This window comes from Epinephelus fuscoguttatus, linkage group LG16, assembly GCF_011397635.1.
Source record: "Epinephelus fuscoguttatus linkage group LG16, E.fuscoguttatus.final_Chr_v1".
In the NCBI taxonomy this organism is placed as follows: domain Eukaryota; kingdom Metazoa; phylum Chordata; class Actinopteri; order Perciformes; family Serranidae; genus Epinephelus; species Epinephelus fuscoguttatus.
This window is the reverse complement of record NC_064767.1, coordinates 9,827,095-9,846,579: the sequence shown is the minus strand read 5'-3', so window position 1 is coordinate 9,846,579 and position 19,485 is coordinate 9,827,095. Positions and strand designations below refer to the sequence as shown.

The window sequence follows — 19,485 nt, the reverse complement described above, 5'->3', positions numbered from 1 at the left end:
CACAGCTTCGCAGGTCTGACATCTCTGCCTACACTGTTAATCTAATATCGTGCATCACTCACTTTCTAGTAATTCAGCTGCGACAACAATGGTAATCAAAATCCTGTTATATTGTGAGGTTAAATAACATCCTGCCATGATGCGTGAGAGTGAAGCTCATTATACGGTCTGAAGGTTCCATCTACTGTGCATGTTCCTCTAACACAGGCAGACACACACAGAAACACTCCACATCGATCTCACCTCATTGGTCTTGAAACTGCGTCCCTGCATGCCGTGCTTCCAGAAGGCCAGTACACTGTCTTGGAGACAAACTGCAGAGAAACAGAAACAATAAGAAGGACTGTCTCCACTAGAGGATAAGCATGTAGAGTCAAGTATGAAATATCACTCATTCTTTCAGTGAATGAAAGATATTTTGGTCTCTACATCTATGTCATGAGTTGTATTTTTGTGTGGCTCTTTTTCCTTTACCCGTGGATTCAATCTGGAAGTTGAAGGTGAGCTCAGCTGACAACTTCCTGCTGGATTTCAACCTGCCCTGGAGGTTCACGATCTTTATACACCCTGTAATGAGAGAGAAGGAGAGACGGAGTGAAAAACTGCACAGTGCAAATGCACAGACGTGTAAAAACATGACTGTGTTACTTACTGTCGAGGCAGACTAAGATAGTGTCTCTCTCTAGCTGTGTGACGTGGATCACACACGTCTGTGGTGTGTCTGCAGGGAGAAATACACGGGCAGAGTTGTTTTAGTTCTCAGAGCACATCAAGCGCTGTTAGTTAACAAACTGGAACAGAACTGGTCACACTGCACTCACCTGCTTCTGTGAACCAGGAGGAGGTAGAGTTGGGGTTGACGGTGCCGAACCGGACCACCTGGTTGAGTTCGGTGCCTTTACTGACGGCCACACAGATCAGAGGGTACGTCTGCTCCGGGACCACCAACATCTCAAAGACCTCCAACGGACACGGTAATGGGAAGTCGATGTTCTGTTGAGCAGAGGAAGAGACAGTAGGTGAGAGAGGGAAATTGCCTTTTTATTGTCTGTTATCTCTGAAGACAGAGGACGACGTTATCTCCCACAAAAGGAAGTCAGCAATATGTTCTGTTAGAGAAATAAACTGTACTGATTTAGACAGTAACATTATAACAGTGCAACATATACGAACGATCCAAGTTTATCTGTATCTAGTACTATCTTTAAATACATTTAAATTAAAAAAACAGTTTATATCTAAACATCCTTCAATGTTTTAACCTCAGAAGACAATAAACCAACCTTTAAAAATGTGCTGCATGTGTGTACTCTGTAATAAAATGAGCTACAACAGGAGGTCAGGAAACACAAATGGGAGGTTTCAAAGAGCGTAACCTGACCTTGATGAGCATGAACTTCTGCATGGACTCCACCCACTCCAGCAGCATGACACTAGACTGAAAGGCTCCACACAGATACTTGTGGCCTGTGTACGGGTTACGAACTGCACAGAAACAACAACAGCGATAAAAAACTTTAATAATTTCCTATCTTGGTCCACTTTGAATCTTAAACTCATAACTACCCCTGACATCTTTGTGTCTTGTGAAAAGAAGTCCAGTTAAACAGAGTCAGCCTGGTGCTTGCGTTATTGCAGAGCCATGAAAGAAGCACTACTTTGAGTCACAAAAAATAAAAATCACCCTTCACTAAAACTCACCTACGCAGCACTTTTGGCACCCTTTAGTGTCTGGAATTTTAGTGGACACCGCAAACTTCCTGTAAACAGACAGAGGAAGGAATCAGAGCCACTCAAAGCAGGCTTTTTGTGTCGAGGTTCACATCATGTGGCACAGATGGTTCAAAAGCCCTGTTTCCACCAAGCAGTTCAGTTCAGTACTCTTTCATTCTGTTTCCACTGTAAAAAGTTGTGGATGGTACCAATGAACCATTCTGTACCGTCCCCATGTTCGGTCCCCCCTCTGTTGGGGTACCTAGCACACAGATCTGGTACTAAAAGGTGGAGCTGTGAACACTGCAGTCTGACTGGTCAGTAGAGGCTCATGTAACCACTGTTCATACCGTGGAGAGTTTTTTTAGTAACCTGCAAAGTGCTTGGTGGAAACGGGGCTAAACTGACATGTTCTGTTTTCATTACAAGATAGTCCAATTTTCTATGACTAAAGACAGATCTGTAAAAAGGATTTCTTATTCCTTCTGATACACTTTTATTATTTACATGACTGATATGTTTGACTTCCTGCTCGGAGAGTTACCTGGGAATCATCTTATCAGGCAGCTTGTGTGTGGGAATGGCTACTGGTAACTTCTGTAACTGTCTGGCCTGTTCGAACAGGCCGCTCAGAGTGTGGGAGTACAGCTGAGAGGCTTTTCCTGGAGTGGAATAAAACAGACGACAATAGAATAAGAAAAAAGAACAGATAAGATGAAACCATAAGTAAAGAATGAAAAAGTACATGACCTAAACCTGCTGCAAACAACAGAAAACTATTTGTATAACTTAAAAACAATTCAATCACGCAGACGTGTCATCGCTCACCAGATATGGAAAGAAGACAATTGTTCATGACATATAGCCAGGTACACCGCCGGGGAAAGAGCTGCAGACAGATACAAGACAGACAGAGAAGAAAGATGCAGCGAATGAGCACCATAACAAAACAAGCTTCAATAAATTGTCACAATTTTTTTTGATGTAAGACGATGCGTGATCTCCTGTCCCACCTGTTCCATCGAGGTCTCATGCAGCTCATTAAGGTTTAACGTGTAGATTCCCTCTTCAGCTCCGAATATCAAATACTGGTCTGAAACACAAAAACAAGCAACAGTTCACATTAGACAACACTGAAGAATCACTGACAGATGGTTTGATTCAGGATGTAAGTGTGTCTGGTGTCCTGTTGGGTACCTCTGGTGTCGGGGTTGATCCAGGAGGTGGCACAGTGGATCTTCAGAGGGCAGCCGTTGAACACCTTGGAGAAACACGCACCCATCTGCGAAAGGGAGAAAATGATGTGATGCAAATGACGAAGTCAGATGATTAGCTGACATTTCTGCAGTGAACACCTCATTGAGCGAAATATAGATATTCCTTCCAGGGTTGTTGAGCTTTCAGGAGGTGTGAATAGTTCTGTTTAAACACCTGACTGGTTTGCTACAGAGTAAACCAGCTGGAAAATACTGTGTAATGCAACAAAGATGTGAAACAGGTGATTAAATATGATGGTATGTCCTCGTGAAGTTGACTTTCCATATCAAAATGTCTGTTCCCCTGCACAGTACCACTCAAAATGTTTTCTAAAAGTGCCAAGTCAACTTCATTTATACAGCACATTTCATACGACAAGCGTAAACTCAATGTGCTTAAGATACATCATTTTTGTTTTTGTTCAAACTCTGGCTGCTGCATTCTGAATAAGCTGGAGTTAATTTGATGTCTGCTTTGTCAGTCCAGCAAAAAGTGTGATACAGTTTTCAGCCTACTGGAAATAAAAGCATGAACCAGGTTTTCAGAGTCTGACTGAGACAAGAAGCATCTAACTTTGGTTATATTTCTGAGCTGATAAAAGACAGAGCTTCTGGAAGTTAAAATCAGTGTCTAAAATCACACCCAAGTTATGACATGCTTACATCATTTTACAGACAGGGCAGTTAACAAAGACTGAAAATCATTCCTTGAAGCCTTTGGTGCTACTGACAGAATCTCCAAAAAGAGCAAAAAGAGACAGTTACTTACGTGGACTTTGGGTGTCGGGGGGAGGCCATTACTGATTGGCTTCTGTGACAGACAGATACACAACAAAGTCAGTCAACACTGGATTATAAATGATCCTAATACACTTAGAGCGATCTTACATATCGGAAATAATGAAGCTATAGATGCACATTAAGACACACTCCCTAGGTTTCTAACAGCAACATTGATTCCTGCAGATGGTAAACATTTCTTGCAAATTTGGGGTTTGTAAACAACTTTGTCTTATGCCTAATTCATAATTCTGCAGAAAAGCTTCCGCAGAGCTGCAGAGATGCATCACAGATGCCCTGGACAATGTGTATATGTGCCAGGCACTGCAGACACTACAGAGGCATCAGAGGTTTGATCAGATTTGAGCCGGAAGGTGGGATTTCCAGACAATTCTATCCCAACACACGTGTGAAATTACATGCTACGTGCTTGTTGCTGTAGTGCTATGTACGCCAGGTGTGCGTGAGGGGAACCTGCACCAGACAGCACAGAACAAATAGGTGCACAGCCACAGAACGTATCAATAAGCATTAGAAGGTGATTAAGTCCCACCCATTGTTTCCAAAGGCACCCTGACTGACCAGGAGCTGCTCGTGCAACGAAAAGGATGTGACAAAACACAGCCAATCACATTCGACAGAGTGCCAGAACATTATGCCTGTTATTTACAATCATTATTGAGAGCAAATCTGGTGAAACATCCAACATCTGGACACACATGAACTTCATCAAGCCACTGCTGCAGAGCCTACTCAGCTTACCGGGACATCCTTCTTGTCTTTCCGTATGGGGACACTAGGGGGCATGGTGGACTGTCTGTCTGCTGGACTTTCCCTCTCCCCACCACCGTGTGGCGCTGTGTTCAACCCATTCCCTGCAACAACATAAACACACCTTAATGTGTGACGGACACACTAGGAGAGAGTAAATGTGTGTGTGTGTGTGTATGTGTGTGAGTCACAGAGAGAGCATGTGATTATGCAGCTGTGTGTTTAAGGCAAAAGGTGAATGGAAAAAAAAACTGCAATCACACTGACACCTTCTCATACATGTTTTTTTTTTTTCCCCAATGAATGCGATCTAACCTGCAGGACTGGAGACACAGAGTTAAACTGAAACAGTAACAAACAGACTACTGGGAGCAGAGAGGGAGGGAAGGAGGGAGCAGACTAGCAGGAAGAATACAGAGGATCAAATATAGTCATGAGCGAAGGGAAGGTGTTAATGCACCACATACAACCTGCGAGATAGTCAGCAACACTGGTCACTAATGACTCACAGGTTTGTTTCCTCTACCACTCCAATACTCTGGCAAATAAGCTACAAATCTGCAACTCCTACTCTGTTAAAAACAGTACAAGTTGGCTGATAAAATAGAAACATAATCAGACCTTTATGCAGCAGCTATTAAAAAAAAACATGTCCATTCATGAGAGAACAGCACTCACACATATGCACACATAAAGCAATGTGTGCCAGCTGAAGCCTTAAAGGAGCAATCCAGCATAACTGTGTTTCTCATCTTTGTTTAATGTTAATTTTGTTTAATTTATCCAGGTTTTCCAATCTGTTTCCTAATCAAACATAACCTAACACCACGGTTAACATCTCTGGAGAGAAAGTTGGTTCTAAAATACTTTGTAAAACATCCAGAGCACAAATAAGAAGAGCTGGAACTCAAATACAGCTCTGTCAACCTCAGCCAACTTGTTATAATATGACCCACCTTCTTTCGATTTATCTAGGGAGCAAACAGGTGAACAAAACTAACAAACTTCGGTTAACTTTAGTACCAAGATTATTATGGCAATTAAAGACAGATTTTACTGAACTGTGGCTATCATGAACTGGCTTTCTCCTTCAGTGTAATGAAAATATAAACTAAAATATCTTGATGTATCTTGATCTGACGCACAGTCTGGGGATGCTTTGAATATTCCAAATACACCAATCATACTGGATTTTAAGTACATTCCCTCAGAAGTGTCCTTACTAAGTTAAAACTAGTTTGTTTCTGCTTTGGTGTTTCAGTTCCTGTTCAGCTTCCATCTCTCATGTTCTGGTCTGTTGTTGTCAGGGACAAAAAACCTGCCTCAAAGTGAATGTAATTGTTTTAGGGCTGCCCTCAATGAAGAATTTTCCTGGTTGACCAATAGTCGTCATTTAGGGTCATTAGTCAACTAGTCAGCCACATGTTTACGATATTAATTTAATTATAAATGATATATTGTGGTGGTTTGAGTTGAAGGTGTGAGAAAGAATAGTATCAGTAACATTGTTAACACTGTGCTACATTACAGAGAAATACAAACCGTACTAATGAACCTTCATTAATATAGGCCTATATTTTATCTCCAAGTGCACGTCACACACTGAGCGAGCCGCCTGTTAATGACGCTGTGGGCTAATGGGCATGTAGCTACTTCCATGTTTCAGATGATACGTCATGTTTGTAGTCGACCAATGAAGATGAGTTTACGTATCACCTTGGGTTCGTCCTTCACCTTCTCAAAATGATCCCACACTTTGGATTTCCTGCCCGACATGTTATTAACTAGCCTGTGGAATAACCGCAGGTACCAGCCCTGGAAATTAACCTGACTCCTGTCTGACTGCTGAGCATGGACACTTCCTGTGTCGGTCCTTTCAAAGTAAATTCCCACATGGTCCAGTCATATAGGTTTTGATTAATTTTGAGAAGGTGCAGCTCCTAATGGAGTTATTTTTTTCTGTGACTAAGCGACCAATCTTGCCGACTAATGACCTTTCTGGTTAACTATGGGGGGGGGGGGACAGCCCTAAATTGTTAAACTAGTGCTCTGATGTAAGTGTTTCCTTAAGTTTGATTAAGTTAGCTGAGATTTTAGACTTCACATTTATAAAGCTGCCAACAGGAACAAGAAAGACCAAATTTAATCTAATGACTGAAATTAAAAAACAGAGAAACAAACACCAAACATCACTATCATGCTTCGTTGCCAGGACAATGTTTTCTCCTCTTCGTTCTTCCTCCTAGGAAGCGAGGGGTAGTGGTAGCAGACTACTAGCTTTTGATTGATTGGGTTAAACAACCAATCAGGCTTCACAAAACAAAACAAAACAAAAAAAAAGACAAACACTTAAACTGAGCAGGAGCTGATGGACGGAAGGAGCTACAAACAAAAGATTTCAAAGCACTGTTATTAATGGACTCATGGAACAAAGAAATCAGACTACGAGGACTGACTAATGGGAGACCACACAACCAGTCGAAGGGGACAACAGGGTCTGCGGACACTACCAATCTACCAAGTGGCTGCTCTTACTCTTATCCTTTATCTCCTCTTTTTCCTGCTCCTCTTTCACCTCCTTCAGCACCTCCCAAGCCTCCTCCAGCTCCTCCTCTGTGTGAGGCGTGTGGAGCCACTCCCAGAAATGCCTAAAGCTCCCATCATCCTCTGGGGCAGAGTTTTCGACGTCCGTGCGCTTCGGGCTCTCGTTACCTAGGCTGCTGCGGCGGTGGGGTGGCAGCTTCGGGGGCGGGGGCCGCGGGGGGACATTGGAGGCGGGCTTGGCGGGGCTCGGCGTCTCTGGGACTGGGCAGCGCTTGATGGTCCCTCCGCCTCCGCCGTCGTCCTCGCTGTGTGAATGGCTATCGTCGTGTTTTAGCTGTTGCTGCTGCTGCGGGGGCTGGGACGAGCAGATCGACTTCGGCTGAAGGGAAAAACGGCCAACTTTTAATTTAAAACCAGGCACCTCCTGATTTCACTGACATTAAACAGACTTTACTAAAACAAATCCTCAAATGACTGTGGCTGATGGATGCATTCAGGTGTTCATACCTTGGGAGGAAGTGGAGGCGGGACCTTTGGCCTCATGATAGTACTTGATTTACTGAAGAATAAGAGGAGAAACTTTGACATTCTGCTTCACACAACACGTAAAATACACTCAAACCTGCTGTTTATTACAAACAAAGTTGCACTGAAAACAATATCGAGTCACTGGCTATGGTTAAACTTGCCATTTTAATCCATTTTTCGCTTTGACCATCAAGCACAGATTTCATAAAATCACATATTTTAGTATCTAAACTCATTCTTAAATCTTAGTTTTAGTTTCTTTACACAGTTCTTGGTAAACAGACTGGATCACACATAGACAAATAAGTACAGACAAGCTGTTAAAATCTAGTTTTAAATTTTGAAATGAAGACATGACATTTTCTGTGCACCCAGACCAGACTAGATTATTTAATGGAGTGATTAGATGTTAAAAGAAACCCTGAAATGACAAGTACAACCACAGCCCGACACCATTTGACAGACAGACACAAGGGAGCTGCTTTAACAGCCTGACCACTACATACAAACTGAGACTGAATCACTAGCGATAATTAAGAACAACTACACATGCAGCATGTGTAAAGTCTCTGAGAACAGCAGTGCTGACTTTGAAACACTAAAGGTTTACAGCCAGTGGTGCTCAAAGTGCTACATAACTCTCTGTTGGAAATACTTCAAATTTAGTTTCTATAAATTATGCCTTGTTAAAGAGAATGATATGGAGAGAATGATTTTGACTACAGAGCAGCACTGTATCTGCAGAGACTTTATCCATTTTGCCTTTAAGATATATAAGATAAATTGAGCTACGTGTTAATGACTGACAGATAAAGAACCAATCAGAGCACACAAATCAAAACAGAAAAGGCTGAGGGCCAATCACAGTGAGCACAAATACAGGAACACCAATAACAGTGAATCGCAGTGACTTAAGTGTTTACATGCACACTTTTTAGTCTTAATCAGAAAATGCTAAAGGGATCATTCAAATTATTATTATTATTATTATTATTCAAAATTCTCAAAAGAGTGTGCATGTAAACAAAGTCAGTGAATCAGTTGAATGGTAGTCAACAGAAATATGACTTATATTATATAATGTAAACTGTATCAGTAAAGCCTTATCAGTGGCTGACACAGTTTACACATCCATGTCTGTGACTGAGCATGTTCAGGGTAGAATGCAAACACTGTGTTGGCATGTTGGAAAATGTGGCATGGTGGTGATTGGTGGGTGGTGGGTGGCAAATGGCAAAGAGCCTCCTTCAGGAGGGTGTGTAAGGAAGCTGAAGAAAACACCCAAGGGTGCAGAAACTGGGGAAGATAGCAAAGACGCATCTCAAAAGAAAGCAGCTGAGTTGTAACACGGTTGACTGATCCTAGAAACTCGTTCCACAACTGTTTTCCTGGAGACAGACTAAAGCCCTGAACACAACGTGTTTTAGCAGCGTTTTGCTCGTGTTTTTTTGAGTTGCGACACATTTGGAGTTTTTGCCGGAGTGCTCTGAACGCCTCGAGTTGAAAAAACTTCATCTTTGCAACCTGCAAAATGCTTTCTGCGTGATCAGGGCCTGATACTGGAAATTTCAAAGTGTAGGTTTAAACCTCCAGTGGTTCATTTAGTGATGTCACAAGTGATTTGAGCCTTAAAACATCAGCTTATTCAAGATGCTTCCAGCCAGGAAATGCTGCTCTGATTCCACTTTACACTGCTATTGATCGCAGCCCATTTAGGAATTCGGGTCCTTTCTATTTTTGTATTCATTGTGCTCTGTGTGTGTGTTTGTGCTAAGTACTGAGGCCTTTCTGACTGCAGTGGAAAATATATGTCTTGAAGGAACGCTCTGGTCCGCCGCACACATTTGGCTCTTACACAATGAGGGATGAGGCCGGACGCCAGATATACAGTTTTATAGAGGCAGGAGAGGACAGCGTGAATGCACACGCACACGTTCGCGCACACACACACAGCAAGGAGGCACACAGATGGTGTTGCAAGTGGAGAACAAAACAAGACAACAGACAGAAAGACAAGGCCACGAGGACCAGTCATCTGAGCACTGAAACTAAACCAAGACCTCGTATTTGAAGCATCGAATAACAGCTAAGGTTTCGGTGCAAATTTAAGATACGATGTTCCAGAATTTCACATATAGCTCAGTTAACATGTAGCTACAATATCCTTTTTGATGCTGTGGTGTTTAGCCCTACACATAGCAGAAGTTTTCCGCTGTCCGTGCATATCTACGAAGGTAAAATGTTGAAATAACGGAAAGATGAACACCAAACTTTCTCTGTTATCTGCCATCAGGTGAGTTTGGGGGTTAGGGTTACTGTTAGTAGCTAGTACACTTCACAAAGACAGCAACAATGGCAAAGAAAACAGGCTGTAAACACACACAAACACAGGTGGCATATGTGGCGTGATGGCGGGGTGTGCTGCATAGAAATGCGTTGATGAAACTGTGGCAAAGACAGGAAGCTTTCCGCCTTGTCTTACTCCTCTTCCTCATCCTTTCCTCTAGGAAAAGACAGAGGAATGGGGAAAGACCAAGACAGGGAGGGAGAGGCTTCCGGGCTTCTAAGACTGGGAGAGAACTTACTGAGTGTGAGTTTCATCATCATCTGCACCATCATCATCCTCATCATCATCATCCCCTAAGTGTGCCACATGGCCCCTGGGAGAGGAGGTGAAGATAAGGAGGGGAGGAGGTAAGAAAGGAGAAGGGACGGGTGAGAGAAGAGGAGGAAGAGAGTAGAAATAGAAAGTTGAGGCAGGGAGGGTAAAGGAGGGAGGGAGATTAAGGGAGCAAGCAAAGGAGGTAGGAGATGACAACAGGAGGAGGAAGAGGCAAGACAGGATAGAGGAAGGAGGGAGAGGGGAGGGAGATCTGAGTGAAGCTTGGTCCACAAACTACCTCTAACCCTTGAACCCTGGGCAGATCTGAAAGGACTGAACAGATCCAAACACAAAAGAAGACTCCCAGTCTGCTGACAAATCATTAGATCACTACATGTCCAATCATTCCTACCTGAACAACATGGCAACAACATGCTGCTGACACTCACCTGTACTGTTCAAATCTATACAGTCCTTACAGATCTACACAACGTCCTACACAGTAGACTTTAACTCTACGGGTTCTCTCAGTTAATTCACAGGAACCTAAACACAATTCATATCCTGTAAATTCTCAAATATTTATTTAGCTCATTATTTCAAACTGGTTCACATCAGAGACATGAGCCCTGTTTCCACCGAGCAGTACGGTACAATAGAGTTCAGTTCAGTACGCTTTTTTCCCGTTTCCACAGTTAAAAGTTGTGGATGGTACCAATGGAACCGTTCTGTCCCGTCCCCATGTTTGGTCCCCCTTCTGTTGGGGTACCTAGCACACAGATCTGGTACTAAAAGGTGGAGCTGTGAACACTACAGTCTGATTGGTCAGTAGAGGACAGTCACTCTGCTCAGGGCTGAGTTGTGTCTGGTTTTGAGGCTCATGTAACCACTGTTCCAATCCTCATTCAGACAAAAAAAAAAAAGCGTTGTGGAGCGTCGTTCCTGTGGGCTACAGCAACACTAACCCCCTGAGCTTGCCTGAGAAGGACTAGATGCACAAAGCTGCTATTTTTAAACATCCCATGGAGAGAGACTCTCACTGCAGCCTGTTCTATTTTGTTCTTAAATTGTCGGCGTGCAGCCTCGTTCTGTGGACGATGAACAAGGTGCAAACCGATAAAGGAGGAAATAAAGTGAGTGCTGGACGGAGCAGTGAGTGACAACAACCCCGCCCACATTTAAGAGTACTGTTTGTGGTGGAAACTCTAGGGTACCATGTCTGAAGGGTTACTGTTGGTTCCAAAGGTACCATACTGAAAGTATTTGGTGGAAACAGGGATATACTGATTTTCTGTTTGAGAATATTTTAACATGGGTTAGTGAGACATCTCCCTGTTTTAGATTTGAGTTTGAAAATAAACCGAATCGAAATACTGATATCCCTCAAAAGATGAGTGCCATTGCGTCTACCTTGCCATTTATTTCAACACTTCCTGTCGATGTTTAAAATTAAAAGTCTTGGCCTTCTGAGCCACTGGAAGGTTTTTAATTTGAAACATCTGCACAGGAAGTGTTGTGTTTCACAGAGAGTAGCTTTCACTTGATCTAAAGAATGGCAAAGTAGAAGTCAATGAAGGAAAAAAGTAATGCCTGCACACTTACTCCATGCCACAAAAGTTTAATGGAGACATTTTGATCCTACACGGATCTTTTTAAGGTCCAAACTTTTTGACCTCTGAACATTTTTTCTGTTGTCTTGATTAAAACCTTTGTGGCACAGAGTGTGTAGGCGCTATCCATGCCAGTATTAGAATACTGGTTTTATTTGAGAATTTACAGTATTAACAAGGGCTGTTTATGTTGGGATACATTTATGCCATCCAGCTAGAACCAACTCTAAGCCACATACATAACACTAACCCTTTTCATGTATTTAGATACAGGAAGTAGATTTAAAAACCTGCCGTGATAAAACCAGAAACTAGAGAAATTCTTGGTCAAACTGACTCTTCTATTCACTAAAATAAACCATAAACTGCATTTTACCCAGGTCTGTTAACTAGTGACAGGAGCTGTAATGAAGCTATAACCTCAAAGACTGGAACAAGATCACTGTTGTCAACTCTACGACTACCTCTGTCCACTAAAGGAGACAAAACTGGGAGCAAGTCAAACTAAAGACACTACATTTTAAGTGTGTGGTCAAACAGTCTTTCAGAACTCTGTTAATTCAACATATCTAGGTTATATATAAAACATTAATTTAGCAGACCTTTTCACAACATGAGGATTTGCAGCGCATTGGTCGCATCAGATTGTCTCATAGAAAATAGCAAAGCACTGTGATTATAATTATCTTTGGGCAAGAGAAAACAGACTGGACTCCAGAGACTGGCCATTAACATTGCTAGACACCCACTGCAGCTTTGACTGTACTGTATACACTGTACGTGCGCATGTGTGTGTGTGTGAGCGCACACATGAGAGTGTGAGTGCGTGTGTGTGTGTGTGTGTGAGTGAGTGAGCCATGCTCTGCAGGAAGCCCCTATGAAGCACAGCCGTCTCCTGATGACATCAAAGCGTGAAGCAAGCCGCAGAGGGAAAATAAAACCCAGAGGAATCCAAAATGCTCAGAGCAGTGACAGCCTGGAGTCATTAACAACAGCGTTAGTTGCGTGTGATTGGCCCGATTAGTCCTGCCATTAACAATGATTGGCTGATGGGTGGGCGTGGTTAGAAAAACGGCAAATCAAGAGGTCCTGAGTGGATCAGGATATGAGAGGGGTCTGACTTACCTCTGCTGTAGCTCCTCCTCCACAGATTTGAGAAGACTCCTGTTTGTCAGACGAGCGAAGAGAAAAGTACAAATGAGAGAATATGATGGAGATAAATGAGAATGAAATCTACATGCTTGAGGAACACTTTACCCTGATCTGAACCTGAGCTTTCTGCTTACAAAGCACACTTGAAAGCACACAAACACACACAGCTTACAGAACATCCTCCAGCTGCAATCATGAATAAATCATCAAACCTACAGCCGACAGAAAACCTGCCCTATCTCACATCCTGGCTCTCCCTGTTAGTCAACCTCCCCTAAAGGTTGTGGACTAACTGCAACTGCAGATGAAAGAAGAAGAGGTAGCAGAGATAAAGAGACGGAGGTGCAAGAACAGAAAGAGATAAACATCACCAAAAAAAAAGGAAAGCAAATGACTCACTTGTTTCCTCCCAGCAGACTTGGTGAATCGTGTCCATACTCCAGCTGCAAGTCCTAGAAGACAAACAACTGACATTAATACTGTGACATAACACTTCAGAACTGCTTCATTTAAAATGTGCTACTGTATTTGATTTCTCAAGTGCCACAATAAACCACACTGACTGAAATAGTGACTACAACTGAAGCCCTGTTCAGGAGTCAAAGTATTGCAGGGCTGCTAGACTGCTAGATATAATAATTTAAGTTTAATAGATACACAGATGTACACAGTGAACATATGGCTAACTAAGTGCATAGATTTGACTCTTGCTGAGTTCACATTGTGGCCTAAAAAAATCTATATATTATTAACAAGATGTGAGCCACGGCAGCAATTCTCATTTGTCTTCATTGTTCTGATAAAGAAGATGTTTGACAGATTTGCAGATACAATAAAAAAAAATTCCTGAAATGGAATTTCAGTTGCAAGGTGGGTAACAGAATAATTTAGCCAAAACAAAATTGGAGTAAAGCAACCAATGAACTCCTTCTTTTTCATTATTAGAAAGAGCAACAAGGATAGCAGGTTGACACACGTATAGACCTGCAGTCATCCTGCTGTTTTTGTTTTTTAATTTTTACATATCTGCTCAGTTTGTATGACACAAAAATTGGTTCTTAACCCGTTTTTCCTTGACCTTTTTGTCCTGTGGTAAAAGCAGGAAACGTCTCATGACCTGTCATCACATGTCATGGCGTCTACAGCATGTGGACTCATTTTTGGGCACAAAAAGTATCCAGTATGTCACAAGAAAAAAAAAAAAAAATCAAAAATTCAGAAAAAGCTTGAGAAAGAAAACATTACAAAATTCCAGCTGGAATTTCAGCTATAGCTAGCACATTTTATAGCTAGCTAATAAAGATAGCCTAAAATCTAATTGGGAAATGACAAGGGCTTTTTTAATGTAACCTGTAACTCCACAAATTAATGTAACCTAGTTTGTTGATGTGCTCATTATTTCTTGAAAGAAGCACTCTATTAAATAATTCGCCAGCCATGCTAACAGTCACATCTTGGAGGTGTGTTAGAGCAGATAAACACTCTTGTGTTTTGGTTTTGGAGAGGCACTTAAAAAAAAAGACATTACCTTACAAACTCCTAATAAATAAAAAAATAAATACTGACAGGTAAATTCACAATGGATTGCAGCCGCTGAGAGCACCATGATTGCACATCACCTGGAAACCACTATCTACCCCATCTCAAAATCTGATTCACAAAAAAATATTGCGCTAATGATATTACAGCACAAACATGCCCACAGAGTGCAATTTGCCCTTCCTGCACCTGTGGCGGAACATGCATGTTGCCTTTGCGCCAAGAACTCAGGAGGTCAAATAATCGCAGAGAGAAAGACAACTGAAATTTTCAGACTGCAAGCTACAAGTGCTGAACGCTGGCTGCCATGATCACTGGAAAGTCTGGGTTTGACACCCCTTATAAATGCACTCCAGTTATCACCAACTCTCTGAAGATGCAAATAATTCCACTGTCACTGCCTGTGGCTATTAGCGCTGACCTTTATGAAGTGGAACTGCAATGAAGCTAATTTGCATAGAAAGGTGCCAATTTTGCGCCAAATGTATGTATGTACCTGATTTAAATATGTGCAAATAGCAAAGGAGCACTCTGTTTTTGCTTGGCAGCGCAATTAGGAGTGCATTTCACCCTTTGCACGTGCTTTGTCTTGTTTGTGGAGGTTTAGCGAATGCAAAAGCCACACAATCCTTTTGTCAATTCGCCCCTGAGTATCTGTCTTTGGCAAATGGAGATATCCAGAGCCTGACAGCCCTGCAATACTGAGTTACAGTCGCTACCATGCTTGGATAATTGCTGTTCACTGGACCCCTAATAGATTTCGGGACCCCATAGGGAGGATTCCGACCCCTGGAGTCATTGGAAACCACTGTTACAGTGGCTCCCAGTTTACTGCTTGAAGATTCTATGCAATGAATCTTCACTGTGAAGTCAGGTATGTCTATGTGTCTTCTACACGCATTGAAGATTCACTCTTCATATAGTTTTATGTTCCTGCACCTTTTAAACCAGGTACACTGGCTGAGTTTCGCACCATTCTCCGACTGAAACGACTGAAATCTTGGATTCACATCTCTTCTATGAAGCCACAATGTGAATGCAGCATTGTGTCACAGCATTTTTAAAGATAATGACATAATACAACAAGCATGCAGAGGGAAACACACATACTGCAGACTAACAGACAGACATCATACAGACGCACACACACATGAAAGAGGCCTCACTGCTCTGGTCAACTACAGGACGCAAGAGGTTAGAGAACACTTAAGCAGTAGTACAGAAGAGAGACACACATTCTGCAGAAAGAAACGAATATTAGGTACAATACAGCAAACATTAAAGGTCATGTGTGTATGTTTATGGATTTTAGTGTAAAAGGGATTATCTTTTGTGAGCAGGAATGCCTGTGTCCAAACCCAAGTGGCCTTGAGCAGGGCGCTGCATCACTACCTGACCTTCGTCTGTTTGTGTGTGTGTTATATTGGACACAAATTTTGATTTGACTGACTGCAATGTTTGAGTGTGTGTGTGTGTGTGTGTGTGTGTGTATTGTACACATGTCTGAAAACAACGAAAAGAACAACAACATCACAGAGGACCCTTATCACCATGACAACCACAACACCAGTTAGTGAGGCAAAAGCCAAGGCTGGAACAAGAAGAACAAAATGAGCAGTAACAGATGGACGGACCAGAATAGATGGAATAAAACTGTGAAAGTGAACAAAAATACATGTTGGACATGGAGCAGCCAAAACAGCCAGCACTCTGGAAAATAAATAAATAAATAAATAAATAAATAAATAAATAAATAAATAAATAAATGAGACAGCGAGGGCCCAGAAAGCAAGAAAGCCAAAAGGAAGGACAAGGACTTGTCCTTCAAGAACGGATTAAAAATCAAAGCGAAATATGGAGAGAGTTAAGAGGGCGGTATAAAAAAAATAAGGCAAAAGGTTAAAGAAATGAAAACAGAGTAGATATATAAAAAAGGCCAATGTGCTGTAGGTTGACAGAGGGAGAGGCCGAAAGAGAGAGAGAGACAGATAGAAGGAGTACTACCAGATTAGATCTCGCGGTATAGTAGAGCTCCTCAACACAGTCCAGATAGGGCTCAGATTCACACTGGTCAGCAAGACAGAGCGAGAGAGACCTCAGTTAATACATTAACCTGGACTGATGGAGGGAACGGGGAGGGGCGGAGACACGGATGCAAGAGAGAGGATGATGGATGAAAAATGGATTAAGGCCAAAATGTGCTCTGAAGTCTGTGGGTCAGCAAGACAGAGAAGGAGGGAGATAATGTAATATTAATCTGAGGAGAAGAAGGGGATGAATCGGGGTATAACTTGAGGGAGGGAGGGAGGGAGTAAACTGGTGGAGATGGGTGTTAAAAATCAGCAAAACTGAGGAGGAGAGACATTAATGGAGGTTGGTGTTAGAGTGGATGGTCTGGAGGGACGGGGGGCAGATGCTCTTCTGTTTGCCCTGCTGTGATTGGTTGTTACGTCATCAATTGTCCATGATAGGGCAAGGCAGCGCAGAAGTTGCTGCCATCATTGTGGATAGTTTAATTTGTCAAAAAACATATTTTAGCGGGGCTGAAAAGCAGTCACAGTGGCTGAGAGGAGATCCAGGGCCTGCAGAGCATGCTGGAGGCTCCACATCCAGGGGTGTGTGGACACTGGAGGACAGCCGACAGCAGGCACTGGGCCACAGGCACGAACCCCACAGACCTCTCGCCCTCCCTCTGGTTGTCCAATATGCTCTCCGGGCTCTGGCGCTCCTCTCATCTGCCATGACTGCCTCTCCAGCCTCAGTAAAGCCTCCAGCATGTTCCACAAGCCCTGGTTTGACTCTCAGCCGCCTGAATTTATTGCACCGCCCCTCAGCAGCCTCCAGCCAGCCCCACTGACCAAGGCTGTGCTCTGCTCCTCCGCCAGAGAACCAGAAGGAGGGATGGAGGTCAGCAGGGTTTGTGCCCATGGCTATCAGCCCTCTGTCGGCCTCCCTCCAGCGTCCACATGCCCCTGGATGTGGAGCTGCGGTCATTTTTTTCCGGGCATTTCATGCAGCTGCTACTCGTAACACACCCTTCCCCCATTCCTCGGGACCATCCACTGTAGCATCAACCATAAATTAAGACATTAATATATCATACAAACATGCTACATGAAGCTTAAAAAATACAAAATAAATACTGATAGCTTTTTGTTGCCTCCTTCAGTGAACAAATGAAACAATTAGTAGCCTCCGTCTTATTCCAGTGGTTTTCTTGTTGGTATTTCTTTGAATTAAGACCATATGTTACCTTAATCCAGGTTCCAGAGTGTTGCTATGGGTGTGTTTGTTTTTTTGTTTAGTATGACACAGGAGGTTAAACATGCTGAAATCTACTCCAGCCATGGAGTCCTTGCCCCATCTGCATTTGCCAGAGTCTCCTTTGAGCGACGATGCCACAAAATGCTGCTGCTAATCAGTAATCATGTTAATAATATTATATTAAAATGTGGTAATGATTTATTGAGTTTACAATGCTACACATAGCACCATATTCCTGAATGAATGGATGCTGGAGAGCTAAAAATCAGTGGTCAGCACGACAGAGAGAGATCCCAGGTTATTATATTGCTTTCAATGAGAGGGTAGGAACTGAAGGACAAAGACATGAATGTATATGAATGTTGTAAAGACCTACACTGGTGACTATGTTTCCTGACATGAGTCCAAGCTAATGGATAAATAGACGGAGAGAGAGAGGAAAAAATGATTATTTTATGATCGATTTTCTCACTTTAAATGGAGGCGGAATATAAAAGGGAGTTCGTGGAAAAAGTGCAAGTTGCAAAGGAAGGACAGGAAAAGTGGGAGGGAGTGCGGGAGCAAAGGACTTCAACAAGACACTGTGACTGTGTGTGAACCCTGCACCATCCCATTGGTCCACAAGCAAACACTTCATTCAGCAGTTCTAAGGCTTCATCCCAATACAGCCCTTACCCCTACCACCTAGCCTGTGCCCCTTCGTGCCCCACGCCATAGTCTGTATATTAAGATGGTGAGGCGTCTCCACTTAATCGCACTGTACAAAATAAAACCAAAACATCCCGGTTACAGCTGCTGCCATTTTGCACTAGAGCGTCTGCTCAGTAGCAATCTCAGTGGCATTGAGTTCCCACCTATGCAACCACCTGACCAATCATGAGCAGCCCCACTGATTGCGAGCACACCGATTGGCACACACAGCTGTCAATCACAATTTCAAACCCTCTTTTTATAGCATCAAATAAATTATTGAACCAAACTTTAAAGAAAGCCAAACACTTGAACATAACGTGATAAGAACTACCTAAAATGACAGACACCATTTTTGGGGAAGAAAGTAATTTGATATGTACTTTGATCTTTAAGTTTGGCACATGATCTATCCGCTAACCTGGAGGGGACAGGGTTTATGACCTGCAATTGAGATGTTCTGGCTTCACTTTTGGGGAGCTGTCATGTCATCCATCTTTAATACACAATCTATGTCTCACGCTTAGTTGTAGGGTGTCCTAATTCTTGTTGGGACAGAGGGGCTCGGCAAAGTGTAACAGCTACATGGTCCAACGAACAGAGATTTTTCAGAGGCAAACTCCAAACCGAGTGTTACAAGAAATTCCTGGCAAGATGGCTGCACAAGCAATAAAAGAAATTCAAAAATGTATTTTCTTCGATTGGATATCGATTTGAAGATTTAAAAATTTCCATTGAATTTTAGTTTGTCATTTCAATGTCCTATGGTCCTTTTATTTCTAACAAGCTTAACAACAACAAAAACGGTAGTAGTATGCTGATGTCTCCGAAACTAATGAGCTAGCTAACCTTAAATTTGTTGCTGCTGATTCATATATGACAGTCCCACAATGTGACACATTTCCATGTTGCATTCCTCTGTTTTGACGCCCAAATGAAATCAGGTCCACCAGCGAAGTTGCTGAACTTGTTACCACTCCCCTAATAAGTGATATTAGGTAGGTACAGACTGGCAGGGTACGTAGGAGTATGGGTT

General features: G+C 42.6%; 1 protein-coding gene across 7 annotated transcripts in view; it reads right to left on the bottom strand.

Annotated features, from left to right (window-relative positions):
* Positions 1-19,485, bottom strand: part of LOC125903824 (mitogen-activated protein kinase kinase kinase kinase 3-like) — a 60,896-nt gene that overhangs the window by 9,520 nt on the left and 31,891 nt on the right. For 4 of the 7 annotated variants that reach the window (XM_049600981.1, XM_049600982.1, XM_049600984.1 and 1 more), the window contains 18 exons: positions 16,500-16,562; positions 13,356-13,408; positions 12,930-12,968; positions 10,178-10,252; positions 7,572-7,623; positions 7,056-7,443; positions 4,512-4,624; positions 3,739-3,780; positions 2,911-2,995; positions 2,727-2,806; positions 2,542-2,602; positions 2,258-2,375; positions 1,702-1,760; positions 1,382-1,485; positions 822-993; positions 653-721; positions 475-567; positions 244-314 (listed from right to left, as the gene is read on the bottom strand). In XM_049600981.1, the coding sequence (XP_049456938.1) occupies positions 244-314; positions 475-567; positions 653-721; positions 822-993; positions 1,382-1,485; positions 1,702-1,760; positions 2,258-2,375; positions 2,542-2,602; positions 2,727-2,806; positions 2,911-2,995; positions 3,739-3,780; positions 4,512-4,624; positions 7,056-7,443; positions 7,572-7,623; positions 10,178-10,252; positions 12,930-12,968; positions 13,356-13,408; positions 16,500-16,562 (1,737 nt within the window). The remainder of the gene's footprint in view (positions 1-243; positions 315-474; positions 568-652; positions 722-821; positions 994-1,381; positions 1,486-1,701; positions 1,761-2,257; positions 2,376-2,541; positions 2,603-2,726; positions 2,807-2,910; positions 2,996-3,738; positions 3,781-4,511; positions 4,625-7,055; positions 7,444-7,571; positions 7,624-10,177; positions 10,253-12,929; positions 12,969-13,355; positions 13,409-16,499; positions 16,563-19,485) is intronic. The other 3 variants (XM_049600985.1, XM_049600988.1, XM_049600986.1) reach the window with 3 other exon arrangements.